Raw genomic sequence first — 22,486 nt, forward strand, 5'->3', positions numbered from 1 at the left:
CCGGGTGTGAGGTCAGGGCAGTTCCCAGACTCTGTTTTCATTTGAGAAACCGCCGCCAGCTCCGTTAGTGAAAATGGTCGGGCAGCCTGCGCTCGGGGTCAGTTTCCCTCAGGATGCGCCCCTATGCAGTTCGTAGTAAACTTCCACAGCTGGGTTTTTTCTTTAGGAACGGTGCTGTTTGAAGTAATTTCATGCTGTTTTTCTTTCTTTTCTAGGTGTTTGTTTCAGGATGGTAAGGCAATGTCTGATTTACCAGTTGTACCTTGCGGTGTAGCGTTTCCAGTGCTAAAAATAGGGCAGCTCATCTGGCTATAAACACGTCCACTTGGTGGCTTGAGGGCTAAGTTAAGTACTGTGTTTAAAAGAGGACTTTTTTTTTTATTATTTTTTTAAATAAATGTATTATTAAAGATATTTTTAGAAGCTTATTGATGCGTTGTTTGCATGGTTTCTAAAGACTGCCTGCTTTGTGTTGTAACAGCCACAAGATAGACATGCGGATATACAACAGACATGCAATATAGACAGGTGTACAGGTCTTTAGAAAGGGTAATTCAGAAGTGCTGAATGCTGGCTTTTGAAGCTGTGTGTTCCAGTTGAAATTATTAATTGCATTTACAGTGCCACTATTTAAGGAAGCTTATGTTCCCTTGTAGCCGAGCGATACAGTTTCCCTGACTGGTGTCCCAGCCAAAGTTTTCCTCATCTGAGCTGCATGCTTGAGTAGCAACTCAAGAAACAAGAGATGCATTTTTCCAAAGTTTTGTTGGAGCACAGTGAGCTGTATTTAATATTAGACCTAAAAGCTTTTTCAGCATCGCTTATATATTGTGAAATAGCTCAGAATTGCAAGTGATAAAGGATTGCAGCATGATACATCTTTAATTGTGCTCTACAAAGTGGGAAGTGTCCCTATACATCATGTGGTAAGCAGGTGCAAGCTTGTTCTGACTTGTTTTGAGCTGACCTGCAGTCATGTGAACGCATACAGTGTCAGTCCTGAGCTAACCATCAATATTGAGAAACACCTTGTCAGCTGCATTCCCATGCTCTTGGACAGCTTGGTAGGGAGAAGCTGCTTGTAATCAACTTTTAAAATACTTTACATAAGTATCAGCACCATTCTGTTGACTAAATTACCTCCACATTTTCCTATTTTGCAATGCAGTTATATGACCTGAAGTTTGGCTGTTGGCATTTGGAATAAATGCCTCAAGAGTACATATGCTACATATCTTGTCACTGAACATGTAAAAAGCAAAATGGAAGAAGCATCTTAAAGTAAACTGGATCCTAATGAAGAAGTGCTAGTGTTAGCTGTTCTTTCACAGCCCCACAGGGAATGAAACTAATGGGTTTCTGTAGAACAGCCATTCTGTTCTCTGCCATTTCAGGGTTCAAGTATATGAAGATCACACAGATGTGTTTCATAAGTACATGAAAGAAAATAAGAACTTTTTTTAAAAAAACAAGGTATTTGGAAATTGCTGAATTTTGTTGCTGTTTTTAGATAAGGATAGAAGTTAAGGGGTGAAAGTCAGGTGGAGAGGATTTAGACTGAAACCTGAAAACTTAGAGACAACCTCTAAGTTTGCATGTGCAACGTGTTTAAAGAGCCTAGAGACTGATTGCTGAGGAGACAAGTGAGCGGTGATAGGAGCTATAGAAAGGGATAGGTAACCTAGAAGGGGTGGTAAGTAGAAAGGTGCTCTGGGTTTGGTAGAGTCGTGTTTAAAGCTGTTAAAGAGTCTGTAAACAAAGAACAAGTCTCAGTTCTATGAATGAAAAAGCTTGCACTATCAGAAGATCTATATGCATGTGCAAATGATAAAGCAAGCAGCAGGATGAGCATTATGAGCAGGGTGGGGAATCATATGCAGCATGTTTTTTTTTGAGAAAAGTATTAGGAAGTGTATAAATGAATGTGGGAATTCAGTCGTGCATTTATCACGACATGTGAAATGGCATTCAGTTGTAGGGCTGACAGGACTGGCTTAATGTCTGAGTGTGAGCATAGTCAGGTGTTCTTTGTTTTGTTTCTGATGTCAAACTTAAATGGAGCTTTAATTGCTGTGTGTGTGGTGTATGTGCTGACACTGACTGTCCTTTTTCATTACTTTTCATACCAGTACACAGAAGAGGAAGCTAGGAAATTAGGAGTGGTTGGCTGGGTTAAAAACACCAGCCAAGGAACAGTGACGGGCCAAGTTCAGGGCCCAGAAGATAAAGTAAATGCAATGTAAGTATCTTTGTTTTGTTTGGTCGTACTAGTGTGATTTACAGAAATATTCTTAATCCAAAGTAACAAGTAACTGTTTATATCAGTAACTTAGCAGTGCTTTCCAAGTGTTGGCTTTATTTGAGGAGTTCAGGGCACACGTTCTTGAAGCTGCAAAAAAAGCCTTTTTGCTTTAACAGTAGTTTGTGGCATCAGTCAGCTTTGATTCCTAGGGTCGTGCAGCTTGTCATTGCATTGCTCCAAAATTGCTCTTTTGAAACACTGGGAAAACCAGGTGTTCATAAATAGAACAGGTCTGTTTAACCTCGAAGTTCCTCTGCAGAGAAACACTGAAGAGCTTCTTGAAATACTTGTTCAGTTTTTACTTCAATGAATTTGAAGAAAACTGACTTCTAAGTATGGGTTTTTCTGTAAAAACAAACAAAAAACCAGCATAAATACACGTTGGAGCAAAGGTTTGCATTGTCTGCTCTCTGGAAGTGTGTTTTGAAATATGTTGGTGCCTTTAAAAGAAGAGAGGATGTTTTTTATTAAATTGCTGGTTTCCAAAAGCTTAAAGGCATCCCTTTGGGGTGCTACCTGTAAAAGCAAAAGCCAATTCCATTGTTCCCAACCACGTTTTTCTTCTGCATGTGCAGAGAGATTGTTTGGAGCTTTTTTTCAAAAGAAAGTCAGTGGTTTGTTGTGCTGACAAAAGGATAAGTGCTGGTAAGTACAACTTGACTTTGCAGGCTTTATTGCAGGCAGGTAAATATCAGTGCAGATTCTATCAGTGCTTTCCAGTACACAACTTGCTTCAAAGCTCAAAATAAAATGGAGCTGTTGGCTTTGTAAAAAGAAAATGGCGTCGCTCCTTTTGGTAAAGAAACTTGTATATGGTTATCTAATGTGACTGAAATAGCTGTAGCAATTATTGTCTTGGCTCTTGAGCTTGATACTGGACAGCTTTTGTTGGACTGCAAAGCGAAGCCAGAGGTACGTTAGTTGTTTCTGAAGTGAATTCTTATTTTGTGGGTTACAGCAGTTAATACGTTGCATTTAATGCTTAGGGATTTGAAAAGTTAGTGTATAGTTGCCATCTGTAGTAAATCTGTAACTGAGGAGGAGCGTGAAGTACGGTGATTTGGTTTGTGTGCAGAGGATGTCTTGTTGAAGAATCCCTGTGAAGTGGGCTGCCTCGCTCTATTCAGCAGTTCCATGCTGAGCACGGCGTAACTGCTGACGTGTGGCTTTATTTGCACAAAACTAGGCTTGCTGCAGCGTTCTCCCATTGTTATTTGTGCTTTTAAAGGAAACCCTGCTTGCTCCTACACCAGAAGGTTTGTATATGTAACATGAGATCTTCTTGCAGAGCTGCAAAATTAGACTAACGAGACCAGGCTTGTTCTCAAAGATGAGGCAACATAATGGCTATTCTGAAGGGAAGCTTTCATTTTTCTTTGTTAAACCACTTCAAATAGGGTCAGCAGCTTGACTGGGACAGTGAGCTGTGACAGTGATGTTGAAGCTTTTGATGTACATTGTTTGTGATATTCAGAGCAAATAAAAAGTTACTTTCAGATGTTGTTTCTTCACTTTAAGTTGGAAATCTATGTTTTGCTTTGACATGGGAGTGAATGTTTCAATACTGAGATAAAAGTGCAATTTCAAACTGCACGATGAAATGCAGACTACTAAATTTCCTAGAGTAAAATGTTGTAGGAGAAATTTTGCTTGCTCCCTGTGTGGGCTCTGATACGTAGAAAAGGAAGGATGGTGATTTCATTTTTGGTAATAAATTAGTTGACTTGCAACTCCTTCCTCTGCACGTGCGTGTGAATGGCTGTTCTGTGAGGCTTTTCTTTCTCTTGCACTGCGTGGCAATAGAAAATCAAAATAAGATTGATGTTTTGAGTTCTTGAAGAATGTTTTTCAAAGTTCATAGCATGCTTTCAAGGAATTGGTAATACTGAGCTCTCTAGATGCAAGGGTTATTTAAAATGGAATATTAAATGAGAATAAAATGAGGTTAGCTATTGCTCTGGATAATTGATATAAATTAATCCTAAAAATGTTTCTGTTAGCATTGAGATCAATAACCAGGGGGAAAATCTGCCACTAACTTCCCATGCAAGGTCTCTTTAGTGTTGCTTTTTTGGCTCTTCAGAACTTAAGAGACTGTGTGTGTGTGTGTGTGTGTGTGTGTGTGTGTGTGTGTGTCATTCTTACAAACTGGGAGACCTTCATGTTAAAAGAACACTTTGAGGGAATCCAGTACCTCAATCAATGCTGTGGGGTATTTCAGGACAGTTTCCTAATTTACGTATTGGAACATGTGTTATCTTATAAATATCTTGGCAGTCTGCTTTGTTCAGTGTGTCTGGGACAGGTATTTTCACACTTGTACACGTTTCCACATTAAACTTTTAGGTGCAAAGTTGCCTGATTTATTTTTCAGATGTGCAGCATTTCCACAGCTCACATGTTAGCAGTAGTAAAATGATTTGACTGTCGTTCACCGATGCTTACATGTTAGTATTGCTTTTTGGGGGAGGAAAGAGGAGTGCTTTGGTCTGTCATAAACTGTTTATTTTTTCATGGTACTATAAAAAGAAACAAGGACATAGATTATAGAGAGATTAGGGATGATCTTAGTGCAAGAAGGTAGAAATAGCAAGAAGGGAGGAGAGAAGAAGGATAAGAGCTCAAGAGGAAAATAAAGGGAAAGCATAAATATATGGGGAAAAACACAATGAGGCACTTGGAGACCAGGGCATGCTTTTGTTCTGGGGCAGAAATGCAGCAGACCTCAAACCCAACTGTTCTCCAGCAGCTGTCCTTTGTTCCTGATTTTCTGACCCTTCTTATTCTGTTCGATGCTGCTCCTTGAATTCTGAGGCGCAGTTAGGAAACATTGAGCACAGGCTCAAACCAGTCTCTGCATGGTTTTTATGCAGGCCATAAAGTAAAACGTGGTCTGGGAGGAACTGAGGGCAGTCCTGGGGATCTATTTAAAAGCCTGAGATGGAGGGTGTGAAGTAGAACAAGCATGAAGTGGATAGGAAAAAGAGCATGTCAGGAAGATGTGTTTTGAAGATTATTTGTACGGGTGAGTGGTAAGAAGTGCACAACACCTGCAGGTATTGGGAACCTGCTGCTGGAGGTTGAAAGTTCAACTTTGCTGTTTTGGTACTCCTTTATATGTGGTCAGTTTTCTCTATAAAAATGTGTCCGACGTTTTGTAAAACGTGTTTCATGAAGGAGGTTATACGTGTGGTTTTATGGACCAAATAATGTGCAAGAAAGGGGCTGACAGCACAGGGAAGGCAAGAATCCCCTGGCAGCAGTGACACTGGTACATTGGTTCTGTGCTGGGGAAGCTACCAAAAACACATTCTTTAAAGGTGAACTTGACTGCAGGGGCTGACTTGGTCCTTTGGTTGGTGGGTTTATTGTCAGCTGAATACAAATGTGGCTGATGTTTATTAATTGTAAGAAAAAAATCCTGCCTTTTTTAAAGAGCCAATACAATGTTGTGTGTTAGAACTTCGAAACTAGATGTGGGAAGGCAGCCAGAATCTGTGTATCTGCTGCTGCAGGTGCCTGGTGATGGCAGCCTTCCTTCTGCATGCAGAGTAGGGTTTGCTAATGCAAGGCTTGGTTTCTTTCATCCTGCCAGAGAAGCTAACCGACTTTTATCTGAGCCTGCTGTTGTTTCTTAGGCAATGTGCTGCAGCCTGGATTTTGTCCTGAATCATAAAAGTAATTGTTTCACTGCAGACAGAATGATTATGATAAATTGTGAAAATGATGTGCAAACCAGAGTTTGCCCTGGAACATGTAACAGCTCAGCAGGGATGTTCTGACTTTGCAAAAGTAAGTGGAAGATGGCACGAATGCGGAGGGTTAGGGCAGGAGGAGTGTTACACATGCAACAAGTTTCATTCCATATTGGTCTATTCACTTGGTGTTGAGTGGGGATGTAAATGTTTTTGCTGAATTCAGTGTGGGCAGGCTAATTTCTTTGCTGTGCTCTATGGTGAGATCGCACTGGAAACTAGTGGAATTTACTCTGAATTGCCCAAGGGTAGGATTTCACATTTTTAATTTAATTGAAATAAAGAGTAAGGCATGAGTGTGCAGTTCTTGATTTCTTTGCTTTTTCTGTTCCGTTTTCAGTGTGTTTTTAATGAAAATATATTTTAGTTTCTAGGGATAAGTGACTTCTAAATTGAAAGAAACATTTAGCAGCTACTTTGGTGTTAACTGAGAAATCGTGCTGACCATCTTAAAAGGTATTTTTAATAGGTCCTGAACTTTCTACATGTAAAATTTCATAGCCCTTGCTTTTTAAACTCTAGATGGAGCTGTTTGCTCCCTAGACACTTTCAACCACTTGTGCTTCATTTGAAGTGCATCTATTTTTACTCTTAATGGTAGGCTCCATCTTTTCTTCGCGGTGACCTTTTCCCTGCAGTCTCTTCTAGTCCTGTTTTCAGCTGTAGCCCCACATGGGCAACACTCCTTACCCTCAGGTACTAAAAGCCCAGTCTCAGTCCCTTTCCTGTCTATAATGCAGAGAACGTTCAAGTTGCAAAGCTGAGCCAGTGCCTTTCTACAACATCACACATGAGGACTTAAGTGATACCTGGACTTAAGACCTTACTGGGCTAGGCAGTCCTTTGGTTTCCTTTTGCAGGAAGACTCCAAGTACAAGGGCTTTCATTTAATATCTTCTGGTTTTTCTTCCACTTTGTTCATCATGGAGGCAGAGCATTGGCAGTCCGTGTGGCTGTTGCCATAGCAACTTGCATTGACAGGCTGGAAGTAATTTTCCTCAGAGAATTTTTTGAACTCTGACATATGAGTTATCCTTAAAAAGCGCTCTTGCATGTAAATCTCTACAAAAATCAGATTGAAATTGGGGCAGCACTTTAAAATGTAATATCGTAGCACATGATTTTCTTATTTGGACCAAATAATGCATAACAGCACAAAGAATTTTTTTTTCTTGCCTTAGTAAGAAGGCATTAAATTATAAATTATTGTCTTGGGAGTTGTTTTAAATTAGTAAACTATTGCTAATTTAGATTTTGCTTTTAGTTTCTGTATCAGTTGAGAGGAATTTGTGTTAACTATACAAGTGGTAACTAAACAAGCAGTGTGACTTGAGAGACTCCAGCCTGTGCATAGAAAAATCCAGCTTTATCCCACCTGAAGACTGAGAAGAGGGAGAAAGAAATTCTTCTAGTAGATGTTGCAGCTGTCATTGTGTATCTGTTGCACTGTCATCAGGTACATTGCAAAACTCTGTCCTGTACCAACTGGCTTTCAATAAAATGTTTTCCCTTGGTTTGCAGAGAATGGCCATGATGGGCTGAAGTAAGGCTAAAACAGTATTACTTTAGTCCTCAGGTGTCCATATTTAACCTGAGTGATTTTCTTTAGCAAAATCTTACAACTTTACCTAAATATAAATTGGATATTGAAAACGAGCAAAGATTTTAGTCTGTTCTGAGATTTATCTCTGTTTCAGAAATGCTTATGTGAAATTTCTTCAGCTCAGTCTAAATGTTTGGAAAAACTGCATGTGACCCTTGGCACAATGGTAGAAGTGGCAGAGCACGTTTTTACAGAGAAGGGTTTTAAGTTTTTAAAGACATATTGGAGACATCTGTGATATGCCCAGCAGCATGCTATTGAGAAGAGCACTAAGACAGCTGAATGAAAGTTCAGAGGGGGAAATATGGATGAGGGAGAGAACACGGAGGCCAGTGACTTTGAAGTGGGAGCCAGTAGGCTACACAAGTGGTCAGTAACATCAGACTAGCAGAAAAAGTACAGAATTTAAGCAGATACGCTTGTTTCTCAAGAGGGAGCGTGGCTTGCTGATCAGAGGTATGCTGTGATAAGAAAAAAAATCGTTGAGGTTGGTCCTAGAGATAGCAGGAAAAACTGGTGTGGTAAAGGAGAACGTCAGACCCAAGAGCAAGCTGTAGTGGCAGTGAAATTGCAAGAGGAGAAATGAGCTTTGATCAACTCTAACAGAGATGGTTTAGCAAGAGAGGGATCATTAGGCTGTCCGAAGTATGTCTAAAACAAGTTGTCAGGTATGCTATGAGAAGTTATCTTGCAGTTCTCTGAAGACAGATGCAGTTCTTAAAGCAGATTCCAAACATAGAGGTGTGTCTTTTCAGGGCTCTTTGTGTTCAGAGGACGTAATAACTTACGACAGGAACAATTTAACTACCAGCCCTTTTTGATGAGTTCTGGCTGCAGTGTCGCTGCATCACGCTTGGATCAAAGCAAGGCGTAGGCCAAGGTGAGTGTCAGCATTCCAGCTGTCTGGAGAAGCACGTAGACACAAAAATGCAGCTAGGAGATTTGAGGCTGATTATGTGAAGGACACACTGATCATGATGTGCTTATGTTAGAGAAAGCATAGATTATAAGGATTAATACTTCTTGCCATGCTTATTTTCGATGCTTTTCTGTGACAATGCATCTCTAATGCAGGTCATTTGATGTTTACTTGATGTCTCCTCAGTGAGGCAGCTCTGTGCTGTAATCATATGGCTGAAATATGTCCTGATGTGATGTTCTTGGGAAGCTGACAGTGCTGCATAGTGAAGGAAGGGGTAGAGGATTAGCTAAAATCATTCGTCAAGCTTTTTTTTCTTCACAAAAATGCAGAATAGTGAAAAAGCATTAAATGTGTTGTCTCATGAGGTGTGTGTAATGTAGAAAGTACAGTTGTGACATTAATTAGTGAAAGTCAATTGCCTGTGGTATTTCAGTGCCTTTACCAGTCAGTTGAAGGAAAATGGCAGGGTTTTTGCAGTTCACTGTGGGCCCAGTCAAAACAAGCTTAATTTTATTTATTTATTTATTTATTTATTTTGCTTTATTTAAAGATGAAATCAATCTAAACTATTTAGTTTGCTTTAAATTGTCTCAAACCAGACTGACTTTCTGAATGCTTGATGCATTAATTTCTTAACTGTGGGTGGATATTGCTCAGAGTTGATAGGTTAAGCTGTGAAGTTTCGCTTATGCAGATTCGGAGGTTGCAAAGTACTGCAAATTAAATTCACTGGATGTTGCTGAAGATCGGGAAGAACAAATGAAGTAAAAGTTATTTTTCATGGTTTTAGTAGTTCCAACTAAATAAAGGAAGGATTAATTAGTTTGTTCTAGCAGCTGTACACAACATAAAGGGCAAGGAATGGATTAGGTCAATCAGAAGACAAGGTTTCCTAGTGACTTCTAAGAATCAAACCAATAAGCTGTTAATGATAGCTTAGGGAGGAAGGTGCACGCTTCCAACAGCAAGCCCAGCATCTATTTGGTGGCTTGCCTTTGTTCTGCCCTTGCACTGACACCTTACAGCAGGGCCTGCTGCCCTCCTGTTGGGCACAGGCACAGCAACGTGTGCTTCCCTTGCTGTGGACCAAGTCTGGTTGAAGGAAGAGGCCTTCCTTCATTGAAGGGTCACTGAGCTGGGAACAGAAGCAAACTCCTTGCATGTCTTCTCTCCTTAGGCTGCTGTATTGCAGCTGCTCCTTAGTTTGGAGTGCCGTGAACAGTTACGTTTTTAGCTGTGCTTATGTCATTCTTTATATGGAATAATGTTAAAATAATGTTTTCCTGCAGTCCTGTTTCTTTTGTTAGGTTATAAAGGTTGCTGTCTTGTATGACCTGGTAGAATTTTCCTCTACTTTCATTTCTGAATTTGCAGTAGGTCAGTGGAATTAGAATTCTTTCAAAGTGTCTGCTTTCATTTCTGATCACTGAAGTGTTATGTTATTGATGTATTTTGATTTAAATGTAGCTAGTACTAATTTAACAAATGAGGTTAAATGCAAGCTTCTAATACAAACAGTTAATTAGGATGTACTGAATACTGTCTTTTTAGGTCTGAATCCTCATGTTTACTTCATCTTTTGTATATCACTTTGATTTGGAGGTTAAGCTGTTCAGTCACTCCTGAGGACAAAAGAAAAGTTCTTGTGAAATCTTGCATGTTTTCATTAATGCTTAAAGTTACTGGTTTGGTTTGGGGCAGTGCTTAATTCTCACAGCTGTTCTTTCAAATACATGCTGTAACTCAGTCTCATCATAAACACAAGTCTGTTGATGTGTTCTTTTACTGGGGGAAGGGACCACATTTCAACAGCTTGTGTTAATTGGTTCAGGGAAGAGTGCCTGTACCTAATCTCTCTGAAGCTGCCAGGAATGTCTGATTGCTTTGCTGAGAGGGGTGTAATTTGTTTTCTTTGTTATAATTAAGATCAGCAGGGAGATGCTGCAGGCCTCTTGTGCCCACTAGAGTTAAGAACTGAAGGTGTACATCAATCTCTGTTCAAAAGCTCCATACAGAGGAGATGCTGCTGCTTACCTCTTCTATTAATAGAGAATCTCCCAGGTCATATTCATGCATGAAAGCAAGACTGAGTTTCCAGAAGTGGGCCTCAGAAGCTGTCTTTCAGTTCACAGAATGAGAAGTATTAAAGATTTTTTCCAGGATTACTGTTATTTTGAGTGAGCTACTTAACTTTTTTCCTCTTTATTTCTAGTGGCAAACCTCTTTGGAAATCATTCCACAAGGATGTTGCTGTAATGCTTCAAAGTTATTTAGCAGTGTTAATACAGGAGATGCTGGAGTATTCTAGCCTTCATTTGTTTAGATGATGACTGTGGTATTCATTCAACTCAAACCTGCTGCATAGTTGAAAGTTAAGTGGGATTGTAAGGCTGAATTGTTCTATGTACAGAAGTAAATGGAATTGCTGTCTGGATGATCAGTTTAGGTATTTTCTTGCATAACCAGAAATAGCCATTGCACTTTTCATCTATACTGAAGCAGTTAGAAACTTAAATATTTAAATCTAAATATTTATTGTGATTACAGTTAAAAAATGATCCTGATCGAGCTAAGATACCTTTCAAAGCAAGTGCCAATTAGATGTGTTACTTCTGCTGGAGCCTTTTCATGCACTTTGAGGGTTTTATGCATGCATGGATGTGTTCTGTGTAGTTGGTATCATTGGATCCATGCACAGCAGTGATATTTTCAGAGTGAAGATATTCTCTTACTACTGATACAGGAGGATGCAGAAGAGGTGGAGGCCCTTAATGTGGATTCTTTGTGCTGAGAAAGATTGTTCCCAGGTATCTTTACTGCTCCAATACAATGGCTGCAGAAATACTAATGAGTAAAAAGTTCATTTTAAACTAATATTTGTAAAGAAGGTTTGGATACCCCAGCTTATTAAGAGGGATAACTGTGCACACAGTTAAAAATAGATTTTTGGCAACACATTGGTAGTTACAAGTAAAAGCATGTCCCTGAATGTGGGTTTCTTTCACATGAATTAGAGGTGCTGTGTTTGCCAAAAATGCCTGCTTGTTTGGTTTTTTCAAAGTGTGAATTCAAAGTACTTTAGTGATGCACATTGTTTGTCTCCTTGCATAGGGTTTACTCTATTGCAGGACTTCTGAAGCAAGATCTGTGTTGCATCGTGAGGGTGCAGTCTTCCTTTGCTCACTTTGAAGCAGCTCGGGGTGGTGGATGGTGTACATGGCAGCAGAGCAGTGAGCCTGCCTATCAGCAGGGATTTGTAGCTCATCTGAGGACTTCACCAGTGCTACTTTGTGCTTCTAGTCACCTTTACACAGAGCAGAGCTTGCTCTCCTGCTGGTCTACAGAGAAACGCCTATGTGCAACATGAAGGAAACCAGCGGGAAGCTTGTTGTGTTCTGATAAAAAGGTAGGAAAACGAAAAGATAGAAAAAAAATAGAAATATAGAAAATTTGGAGATTAGAGTTCTATGCATAAATATGCAGACATACACATGCAGTGAATTGCATGTGAACTCTGGTGATTTGTCATCTTGGCCACCGTTTGCACGTGGTGTTTCTAATATTTCTGAAAGGAAACAACAGCTAATGAGAACTCTGATTCTTAAAGCTCATCAAATCTGTACCTTCGTTTTCCTTTTTAGTGCTAGACTTTATTTGGCCTCAGGGTTCTGGAATGATACTGGTTTCTAGCAAAATAAATTGGAGCACTTTCAAGGTTTTAACCTACATTACAAGGTGAATGTGCCTCAACAGATCTGTCACAAATATTGTGTCGATGGCTCTGGCTCTGATGTTGCCCTGGAAGCCATGCAAAAAAGGCTACATATTGTAGTACAAAATGATTGCGCTTGTTTTTATCTGAATTATGAAATGATCTCTAGGTAAGTGGTAATTGATATTAGCAGGATCCGAGAAATAGCTGGTGATGCTCACACTGTAGCTGGATGTCATAGGGGATCTTTGTCTTCTGATTTTGAGTTTCTGATATCCTTTTGCTCTAGAGTTAATGCAGAGCGAATGCGTAGTGAATTCCTGGGTAAGGAAGGTTTCTTTTCAATGCTGGTATTTGATATGGTGTCTTTTTCCCGTGGTTGTATGAAATAGTTGGCTGTTTTAATCCGTAATGAATATTCTGCTTGTGTTTCAGCCCTTTTTTGGGGTGTTCGAACTCATTCTCTTATGTTGTGATGCTGTGGGCACTTCCTGCTTGTTTCCTTGTTGCTAAAGGAACAAAGAAAGTCAGTCTAAAAACTTCTGGCAAGTATTCAGGACTTCATAAAAGTAAAGCAGGCATTGGAATGGGATATTACATCTTTACAAAAAGATTCTTTGAACTCTGTGATCATTCTGAGGGAAGAGGTTTTAGACAAGTAGTTCTACAGAGAAACGTGTGTGGAGTAGGAAGTAAAATGAGGTGCTTATTAAGGTTTCCTGTGTAGGAAAAATAGGGAGAAAAAACAAATATAGAAAGTTCTGAGGTGGAACTTCTAAGCATTATTTAAAGTCTGGAAACTATAGGATTTTAGGAAACAAACCTGGGACAACAAAACCAATTTCTTCCAACTCGTGTATCTCCCAGTCATGTGGTGACATTTCAGTTGTGATTCTTTTTGTCTGAGCAGGTTTGGCCTGTCACATCAGGGCTAACCTGCACTCCTGTTCTGCTGTACAGGCACTAAGTCCTGAGCCTCTGGTCTTGCTCATTACATATTGTGAGTAATTCTTCCAAGTGTCTAGTGGGTAACTTCTTATGGACAGCATAGCTGCGCTCCTCCTTCAGTCAGTATAGGCTAAGATCTTAAAGATGTAAATGGCTCAGTGTTTTACAGCATTGCCTTAACAAGGAAAATGAGATGCTCTGCCTGCGTTCTAGAAATGGTGGCAAAGGAAACTGGTTGCTGCCAGTGAGTGCTGAGGCAAGTCTTAGCAAATACCCGTGTTTTGAATTCCGAGCACAAGTGTTTCAACTTTAATTTTAATTCACAGTTCTACTGAGTATCTGCATTACTCCATGTTGCTCATGGAGGAGCCAAGGTGCAAAGCGACAGCAGCACAGTTTCATGCAGCTTATCTGCGGTGGAATTGAGGAGCATTGGGACTGATACCCAATTCTGCAGTCTAATCATTGAAACGAGCGCTTGGGATTCTGTGAATGATGTCAGTGAAGCAGTGAGGAGTAGCACCCTGCTCTAACTTGGGGTTACAGTGTGCTTTTAGCTAGTTACCAGTGATTCCATTTGCACTGTTTCAGATTGAACTGTTGCATTATTTATCAGTTGATTTCTTGAGGGTCAGCTGGAGCAGCCAGTTTCAGCTAGCTTCAGAAATTTTCTATTCTCGGGATCTCACTAATGTTAAGTGACACCAAGTGGAAAAATTCTGTAGGCTACTACCAGATAGTGCATAGTAAAGTTAAAGCCAGAGAGTGAAAGTAGTAACGTACAAATGAAGAACTGCAGATAAACTGATGGGCTCAGTCTCACAAGAAGCATCTTGCAGGTCCAGGTTGTTTCCTGACTCTTGTTCCAGTCCTTCTCCGCTTGTTCTCTTTGCCCTTTATCATCCTCTCTAGTTCAAAACCAATCATGCAACTTCTTATTTTATAGCTATTAATAAGAAAACAAATGCCTTTTGTGGTTCTTGCATAATAGAAATGAAGTAGTTATGTATACCAGCTGTCAATTTCTTTTTCTTGTTAAATGCTAGTATTAGTAATAATTGGATAATTATGTAGGAATTTTCTTTTTGGCTAATGTCCATAATGGGTAGCACAGGCAGAAGACGCTCAGCCATAGCATTGTGGAGTGAAACATGCAAGCAATTAATCATTTCACTGAGCTCTTGTAAACAAGGTCAGCTCAGCAGGCATTCATGAAGTCTCTTATGAAATGTGATGCTGTCTTCATTATCCTTTCGAAGGGTTTTGCTGTGGGAGCAAAGTGGCAGGCAGGATTTCTGTGCCGTGCTGTGTAAGTATTACAGTATTTCTCAAGACTTGCAAAACCCCAGGATTAAGACACATTTCAAAGGAAACAAGCAAAAAACAACAGGACGTGTAGTCTTCTCTTATTTAACTATATGTTATATTAATCTTAAAGCTGTACCTTTGCCTGAATTAACTCACAGTCATTCACTGAGTCTAGACTAACAGAATTACTTTTAATTTAGTGCCTGATTAATTGTTTTTAAGCTAATGTTAAGTAATTTTTCTGTTATTTGCAACCAGAAACACGTAGAAGGCCCCAAACTTATATTCTGAGCGCCACACATCATGAGATATACTGAATATTTTAATTCATTTTAGGTGCAAACAAAAGACTTCAGTTGCCTGCTTTCTACCTGTCAGGCTTTTAAGGCACGCTTGCTGGATCAGATGGAAGTGCAAAGTACAGAGCACTTGGTACCCAGGCGTGAAGCAGCATGCTGATGGGATAGATGCCAGTGCTTGCTTTGCCCAGGGGATTGAAATGCCTTGCTCCCTTGGATGGATGTGGAAGGGAGTGCTGGAGCTCGCAGGACAGGGCAGTGACCTGTTCAGGGATCACTGAGCAATCTTTCCTGCTGCAGACCAGCCTGTGCCCTGGCAACAGTGCCCCAAGGAGAATGTGCTCTAGGCTCTCCTGTCCCTGGCTCCTCCCAAATGGAGAAACAGATTAAGTTAATGGCTTTAGTTGGAGTCTTGCATGGAAATTTCAACTTCCAATGGGGTTGTGTCACCAGGGAGCTTTTTTCCCAGCAGAAAGGTATAAAAGGTCTGTTACCATGTGATTTGAAAATAGATGTTGGTAAAATTCTCTGAACATTTTACCAGCTAATGTGGCTACTGAGAGCCATGGCATTAATCATGAGATGGATAGCTGCTGGGTGAGCGTGGGGCCCAGGTGTCTTTAGCAGGACTGTTGGTGCAAGGCCTTGTTTGTGCATATTTCGCTGGCTGCATCATGGCACTTGTTACATTTGCCTTACTCTTCTTATTGTCTGCTCAAGATACTGGCATGGGCTGTTGAGAAGTGGAGAGTTGTCCAAAGTTGCATTTTCTCGCTCTTAGCTCAGTATGTGTTGTCCAAGCCAGTAATTTTTTTTAGAAGAAAAGGAGCAGAAGAGGCAGAGCACAGAAAGCAGTCAATGCAGAGTGCCTCTGGTTAATGGCAGTCTATTCCAGGATAGCAAATTGTTTGTTTGCAGCTGTGGTTTCCCTGGTAGGCGGTTGCTTGTTGCTGGCCTTAGAAAAATCCTCAAAGGACAGAGTAGGAAAGGACAGAGAATTTATAGTAGTTTGAATAATGCACTGATGTCAAAGTATATCTGATATGTAGGGAGTATTAATTTTTAACAGCTGCCGATAGGTAGAAATAAGTTCTCTGATCTATACCTCCTAAAATATAATCCAGAATTGTCATGTTCAGCTGGTCACAAGATTAGGTAAATCTGCAAGTGAGAGTTAGCAGCAGTGAAATGAACACGGGCAGAGGTGACACAGGCTTGCCGGAGGGTGGAACATGCAGTCCATTTCAAGTTCATGTTGATGACACTTGTTTAGAGCATGGTGGTTGGTAACCCTTTTGTTTCTGCTTACCCTGCTGTGAAAGTGGATCACAGTGTAACATGCCAGTGGCTTTTGGAACTAATCTCAAGGCCTTATCTAAATACAGGGGTCTTTACTGGAAGAGCTGTGCTGTGTGGTTCTCCTCAGCAGGCAACATATTGTGTCCCTTGTATCACTGCAGTACTGTCTATAGCAAACTGCACCTTAAAAAGAGTAAGTGACTACAATAAATGGTTATGTATTTAAAGACAGCAAGATGGTAGTAACATAAGCCTGTTACCTTTTTTTAAGTCGAGCTTTTGTTTTCATAACTAGCATTTGAGGACAAATCTGTACATTACTACTGTTGTAGACAGTATTTCAGACTGGACCTTGTGAGTGTGCTCCTTGTTAAGGGAAGAGAATTGTGGATAGAATAAGAAAAGTGACCTGTTAGCTTTGGAGTTCAATTAGATGGAGTTCACTCAGAGGAAGGCAGAAGATGAAGAATTCTCATAAATGCTGATGCAAAAGAAAATGTTAGTTGTGGTTCTGTAACCAGGGCTAAGAAAGAATAAGGCATGGCAGTAAAGTACCACATGGTGTTTTCAGTGCTTTGATTCTTTCACTTTCCAGTAGAAGAGGAGTGGTGTTCAGCCCAGTCGGCGCTGAAATTCTTTGCCTTCCCCATTGCTCTGTGTCCTTTACAGCTTGACAGCCAACACAAAGTTTCTCTTTTGTCAATCTAAGCAGAAGTTTTGGTTAAATGTTTTAATTTTTTAAGAAAAGTAAAAAGAACCACACTGAGATTATTTGGGAGAAAGCTGTAACTTAAGTTATGTGAAGAGGGCTATTGCTCTAGCAAATAAGTTTTTAGTATATTTTATGTTTGAAGTTAGTTGGTGAATGAAGTAACTCTCTTCATAGAGAAGAGCAACAGTCTGCTTTGTGAGGGCTGTCTTCAGGCACACTGGTACTGCATAATTCACTAACAACCCAGTGTTGCATCCTATTTGACTGTATTGCTACCTAAGGATTGCTGTGACAGTACGTGACCTTTTTTCCAAAGCCCTTGGTACAGACCTAGTGTGGAGGAATTGAACCTGTATTTAAAATAAAGTTTCCAACCTCGTCTACTGCGGAGAGAATTAGCTCTGTTAAAGTAATGCCAAAACCCAAAGGAAGGCAAAGCCTCTGAATTTCATTTTTAATGCTCTCATATGATCTTGCCTGCTCTCCTGATTTTCTGGCACTTGATTAATAAATCTGACAGTGTAGGATTATTGCTAATATCTAGTGAAAAGAGGATAGTAAGAGTATTATGAATAGTTTCCAGCTGTTTCTTGGTCTGTGCTCTGTCCAGGTTCATTGCACAGTCTGTTCCAAACTTCATCTGATAACTAGTTCTAAGTAGGAAAATAATTGTGCAGATAATGCCAAGATATGTTCAAATCTTATTATACTGGGTCTGATTATAACAATAGTAATGACAAATAAGAACAAGCAAATCCTGAAACCATGTTCATAGTAACTGCTTCAGCTGAATTCTGAACTGCTGTGATGTGTTGAGCCAGAGCTATGCCTGAATGTAAAGAAGGCACCAGGTAATTTACCCTTATGAAAAAGTGGAAATGCAGTGTGGTGTGTGTTACATGAGCCAGTAAGGTAGGGTGGGAAATATCAACTGCTGCATAGTTAGAGATTCTCTTGAGTGGGACAGATCTCGTGTTGCTTCACTTCCTACATCCAGCATTCCTTCTTGTTTATTTCCTGCAGTCTTTATTTGAACTGTGGAGTTTTTGTGTTGGGCAGTGCACAGAAGTGTACTTAATTTGTGCTTTGCGTGGTGTTTCTCTTCCTGTACTCGCACACAAATCTCTCCTGATTTATCTAGTTGAAATTATGACATTTAAACTGTGTCCAATGAAATGATACACAGGGGTGCTAGACAAGGGTTTGGAGCATCAGAATTAATGTGTAGAGATGGGACACAAACTGCTTTTGCTAGGAACAAATTTTAAAAGTAGCATCAGTGATTACAGATTGTGCCTGATGTATAAGATTTGGTGAATTGAGTCAGGTAGACCTAAAACTCGTTCCTTAGTCCTGTCAGATGCTAAAGGCATCTTTGTTCAGAAAACGATTTCCAGTCATGATTTTTGATCAGGCATTTGTCCAGTCAGTTTCATATTGTGGGGATGCTAGCAGTAATAACAAGAATTGACAAGTTACGGATTTTTCCCTCCGGCTCTGCTTGCTTGTATGACTTCTGAACAAATGGTTTTCAGGAAACAAAACTGGATGTATTTGAGATTGGCAAGGTCTGTGGTATTGAGCAAATTCTTTTTAGCTTTTCCTTCGGAGCTCTGTAGGATGTAAGTGGTGCCAAGAAACCATTTTCTGGTTGACTTGACATGTACAGTATAGTTACTGTCAGGAAAGTTTTCAATGTCTAGGCTTAGTTTTCTGCTTTATCCTTGCAGAAATGGCACTGTGAGCTGCTATTCGCTTCATTTCTCCAAATGTGTTTACAGTTTCCAGAGCCTAATACTGACATTATCACTCATTTGGACTCATCATTCAGAGCTTCCCTGGAGTTGCGAGTTTCCCGAGGTTTTTGGTCATACCTACAACATTAGAGACTGTCACTCATCTAATGATTAACATGTGGCATCGATGCCAAATTAAAGAGTCAAATTTACTCCTGAAAAGTAATGAATTTTGGTAATTAAACGTTAGAACCCAATGTATCAATGGTGCTTTTGGTCTTGAGATCATTAAGAGGAAGGAAAAATTAAGTTGAACTAATAGTTGGACATGTGGAAACCCGTGGGTGAGGATTTTAACTTCAGGTGCTTGTACTTGCTGTGTAGGTGCTTGTACTTACTGTGCAGACTGCTCCTCAGTATTTGGTCATATTAGGTGATGTTAAATGCAAAATAATAAAACACTGTGATGTGCCTGAAGGGCTTGAATGGAATTTAATGTGGGCAGTTACCCAAATGTGTAAAACAAAGTTACTTATCAATATCTAGATTACACTGTCCCTATGCAAAACTGTTTCCACGCTTCTACTGTCTTCCCTCTTTTAAAGTCTTTGTAATTCCAGAGTTCTGTGACTGAAGGGGAATGAGAGGCAATGTTTGTGATCCATCGGGTGTATTTGTATGCATAAGAGCGGGGGTGGGCAGGCAGGCTGTGAGCACTGTCTCTAAGAATACCTGCAGTGAGAACACGCATGCAGATGGCACCTCAAATGACTCCAGCTGCTGCTGTGTAATTCCATACTTGTGTGGGAGGCTTGTGGACTGATTTAGGCTGAAAGTGCACGCCAAGAGCAGTTTCCAACGCTGATGCAAAAGGATGTCTGCACAGACAAGGGTCATCACATGGATATTAGCAATAGGCTAATAATATTAGTTTGTGGAAAGCATCTAATATCTAGACCTGTTGGTAGTAAATGAGGATATTTTGTCGGGATCAGAAGAGAGATTCTAATATTGCTGTAGTAAATGAATCGTAAGTGGGTTGGGAGTGGTAGTGAGTGTACTTTTGTGAGCTCTTTAAGATATGTACCGCATTCACAAAGTTGCTGCAGAAAAGAATAGGGTGTAAACAGGCCTAAACTGATGAAACTGCTAGAAAAATGTTTAGCTTCAAACTCTGCCAGCACTACAGTGGACTTAGATGCAAGTTTGGAATGATTAAGAAGGTGACTGAAACACTCCTGAGGAACAAAAACATCTTTGTCTAGTTACTTAAATTATAGGATAATTATATTGATAATAGCCTTCAATCTTGGTTACAAAAAGTCTTTTATCTGTTTTACAAAGTATGGTCTTTGTCTATCATGGTATGTGTGTTCTGCTGAAGAACATAGAGGTCTAGAGGCAGTTATGCTGTTGTACCCTGTTGTTCTATGGCCTGCATCACAGAAATGAAGGTATCCAGGGTCCTCTTCAGCTGCACACGCTCAAACAAATGGCAGAGGAGTTGGAACTAGATGATCTTTAAGTCCTTCCAACCCAAGCCATCCTATGAAATCATGCACTCCTCTTCTGCCTATGTCAAACTTGTGTGTACTGCCTTATCTCAGGCAGGAAAGAGAATGTTCTGCCTGATCAGCTAGGCTGTGTTCCTCTCCTCAGCCTTCCTGTCTCAGAGTTTGTCCTGGGTATTGCACTGATTTTTAGGATTTGCTGCTGAAGTGTTGCTTCTTTTTTTTAGAAGATCCTCAGTTGCTAGCACTGAAAAAAAGAAAACAAAAAAGTAGGCTTTATGTAGAATGTGGAGCTGTTCTGGCATTCTGGGTGTGATCAGTCCTGGTAGTAATAACCTCTGACAACTGAGCTGTTTATGAAGAGGTGGTTTTGTCCTGTGTCACTCTTAAGCCCTCAAAATGCTAGGCAAAATCACTAAAAAATAACAAAGAGATTAGATTGCACAATGAAAGTGTGTCAAAGTAGAATATAGATCCTTTAAATGTCCAGACTATTTTGTTGCTGTAAGTAGACTACAGTTAGTATGTTACAATTCAAATAAAGATAGTTCATATTTTAAGTCAGTAATACTGGGGGAAATATATAAATATTATTATTTTCAGATAAATAGACTGGTGTGAGCAATTGTGAAGCTCACAGGGTGAGTTTTACATTCAGAAACTGAAAACCTAATTCAGCTGGAGAATGAAACTGGGTTTTCCAGTGCCAGCATCAGTGAGGAAATGATATTTCTTCATGTTGCTGGACTCGAGCTGTTACCAGAGCTTTGCTAGATAGAATTCCTGATGCAATTAAAAGAATGAAAAATGAACCTTTGCTTATGGTCCTCACATCAGTGAGGGAATTGCGCTGGACACAGCCTGAGATTTTTTCCATTTTAACTTAGTGAATATGGAGAATTCTCTCACTGATTTGTTTTTCTTGCTTTGGAGACTTGCTGTTCACAAATGCAGTGCAGTAAGTGCTGAGTTCCTCTATATTCTATATCTATACTTTAGGAAAAAATGTTTCTGCCATCTCTACGGACATGAAGCAACCTGGATATTCCCTGCCTAGATCTTCTGTGCTTCAGAAGTCACCTATAGACTATTCTGTGTCTCAGGAGTTATCTCCATAGCTGAGCTGAAGTGATGATGCATAAGGCTACATGTCAGTCTATTTTGAGAGGCTTTTAAGTTGCCATTACTCATGGTATTTTCAGCTGTGTAGCTATTGGGGTGTGGAATTAATGTGTGTTTGGAGGATTGGATTCTCCTGTGGTTTAAAAGGGCTTTTTTTTTTTTGCTTTTTTTTTTTCTTATTTGAAATTCATCCCTGTTTATATGCAGTATAGGCTTTGTAGTTCAGTATTTTCACACTAGATGTCAATCTTCTTGCGTATGTAGAGGTTGCTGTGTATTTTGCCTTCTAGATACTTCTTTTAACTGGTCTAGCAGAATCCTGTTTTCCACCTACTTTGCAGAGAACTAGCATCACGAGAGAAATAACGAACTGAAATATCTAATTCCTTTTGCTGGCTAACATTGAAGACAATTTCTTCAGAGTAAGGTGTAGCCCAAGTTTTGGGATTGCCTTGTGCAATAAAATCTTGGATTTCCATAAAGCTGATTGACAGCTTCACTAGAAATAGAAAATTCAGAAACCTGGAAGTGGAAGTTGGGAAGATTTAGGTGGTAGTGCCTTCCTAGCTCCTGTGCTCAGAAAAATACGTTCAATATTGGTTCTTGTTAGCTGATTCTTGCTACTTGAGCTCTGTATGTGATCAGTGTGGTAAAATGGCTTAATGCTTGTGTGAATAGTGTTTTGTTGTTTGCTGAGGCTGCAAAAATATGAATGCAGACTAGAGGGGATCATAGCTGTGTGCTTGTGTCACCTCTGCTCTGCTTGTTCTGTTCCTTCTGTTCCTGCAGGGCAGTGTGTTGAGGGATGTAACAGGAGCAAAGCTGAACTCAGGAGGAGCACTCACTGTAACACTGAGTATGAAAGGAAATATTGAGTACGAAAGATTTAAGTCTGAAAACATCAATTCTAAACTCAATTCTCTTATCTACTGTCTTAAATAGGAATGTTTATAAGAATACAGAGTATGTTTCAGAGCTTATTTCTTAGTTGCTTTTCCCTGTCCTTTTCCAAAAGTCATTCCTGCAAGGCCTTTGAATTGAGAATGTTTTGATTCTCATGCTACACGGATGTTCTAGCTGAGTGCTGGGGAAGGACAGTAGTTTTGGAATGTCTCTCCTTGTAAGGCAGGCAGGTACTTAACAGGAGCGTCTGCCCATTGCCCTCCCTGAGCTCTGTAGGCAGAGTCCTGCTGAGCTGTCTGCAGCTTTGTATGCCTAGAGTGAAAGTGTATCCGTTTCCTGACTCTCAGGATGAGT

General features: G+C 40.0%; 1 protein-coding gene across 2 annotated transcripts in view; it reads left to right on the forward strand.

Annotated features, from left to right (window-relative positions):
* Nucleotides 1–22,486, forward strand: part of ACYP2 (acylphosphatase 2) — a 46,629-nt gene that overhangs the window by 482 nt on the left and 23,661 nt on the right. For both annotated transcript variants that reach the window (XR_008205976.1, XM_052680084.1), the window contains exons 2-3: nt 216–232; nt 2,130–2,239. Coding sequence is in view for 1 of the 2 variants with exons in the window: in XM_052680084.1 (XP_052536044.1) it covers nt 216–232; nt 2,130–2,239 (127 nt within the window). In the remaining variant the exon portion in view is untranslated. The remainder of the gene's footprint in view (nt 1–215; nt 233–2,129; nt 2,240–22,486) is intronic.

The sequence above is a fragment of the Tympanuchus pallidicinctus genome, unplaced genomic scaffold (assembly GCF_026119805.1).
Source record: "Tympanuchus pallidicinctus isolate F22 unplaced genomic scaffold, pur_lepc_1.0 scaffold1, whole genome shotgun sequence".
Classification (NCBI taxonomy): Eukaryota; Metazoa; Chordata; class Aves; order Galliformes; family Phasianidae; genus Tympanuchus; species Tympanuchus pallidicinctus.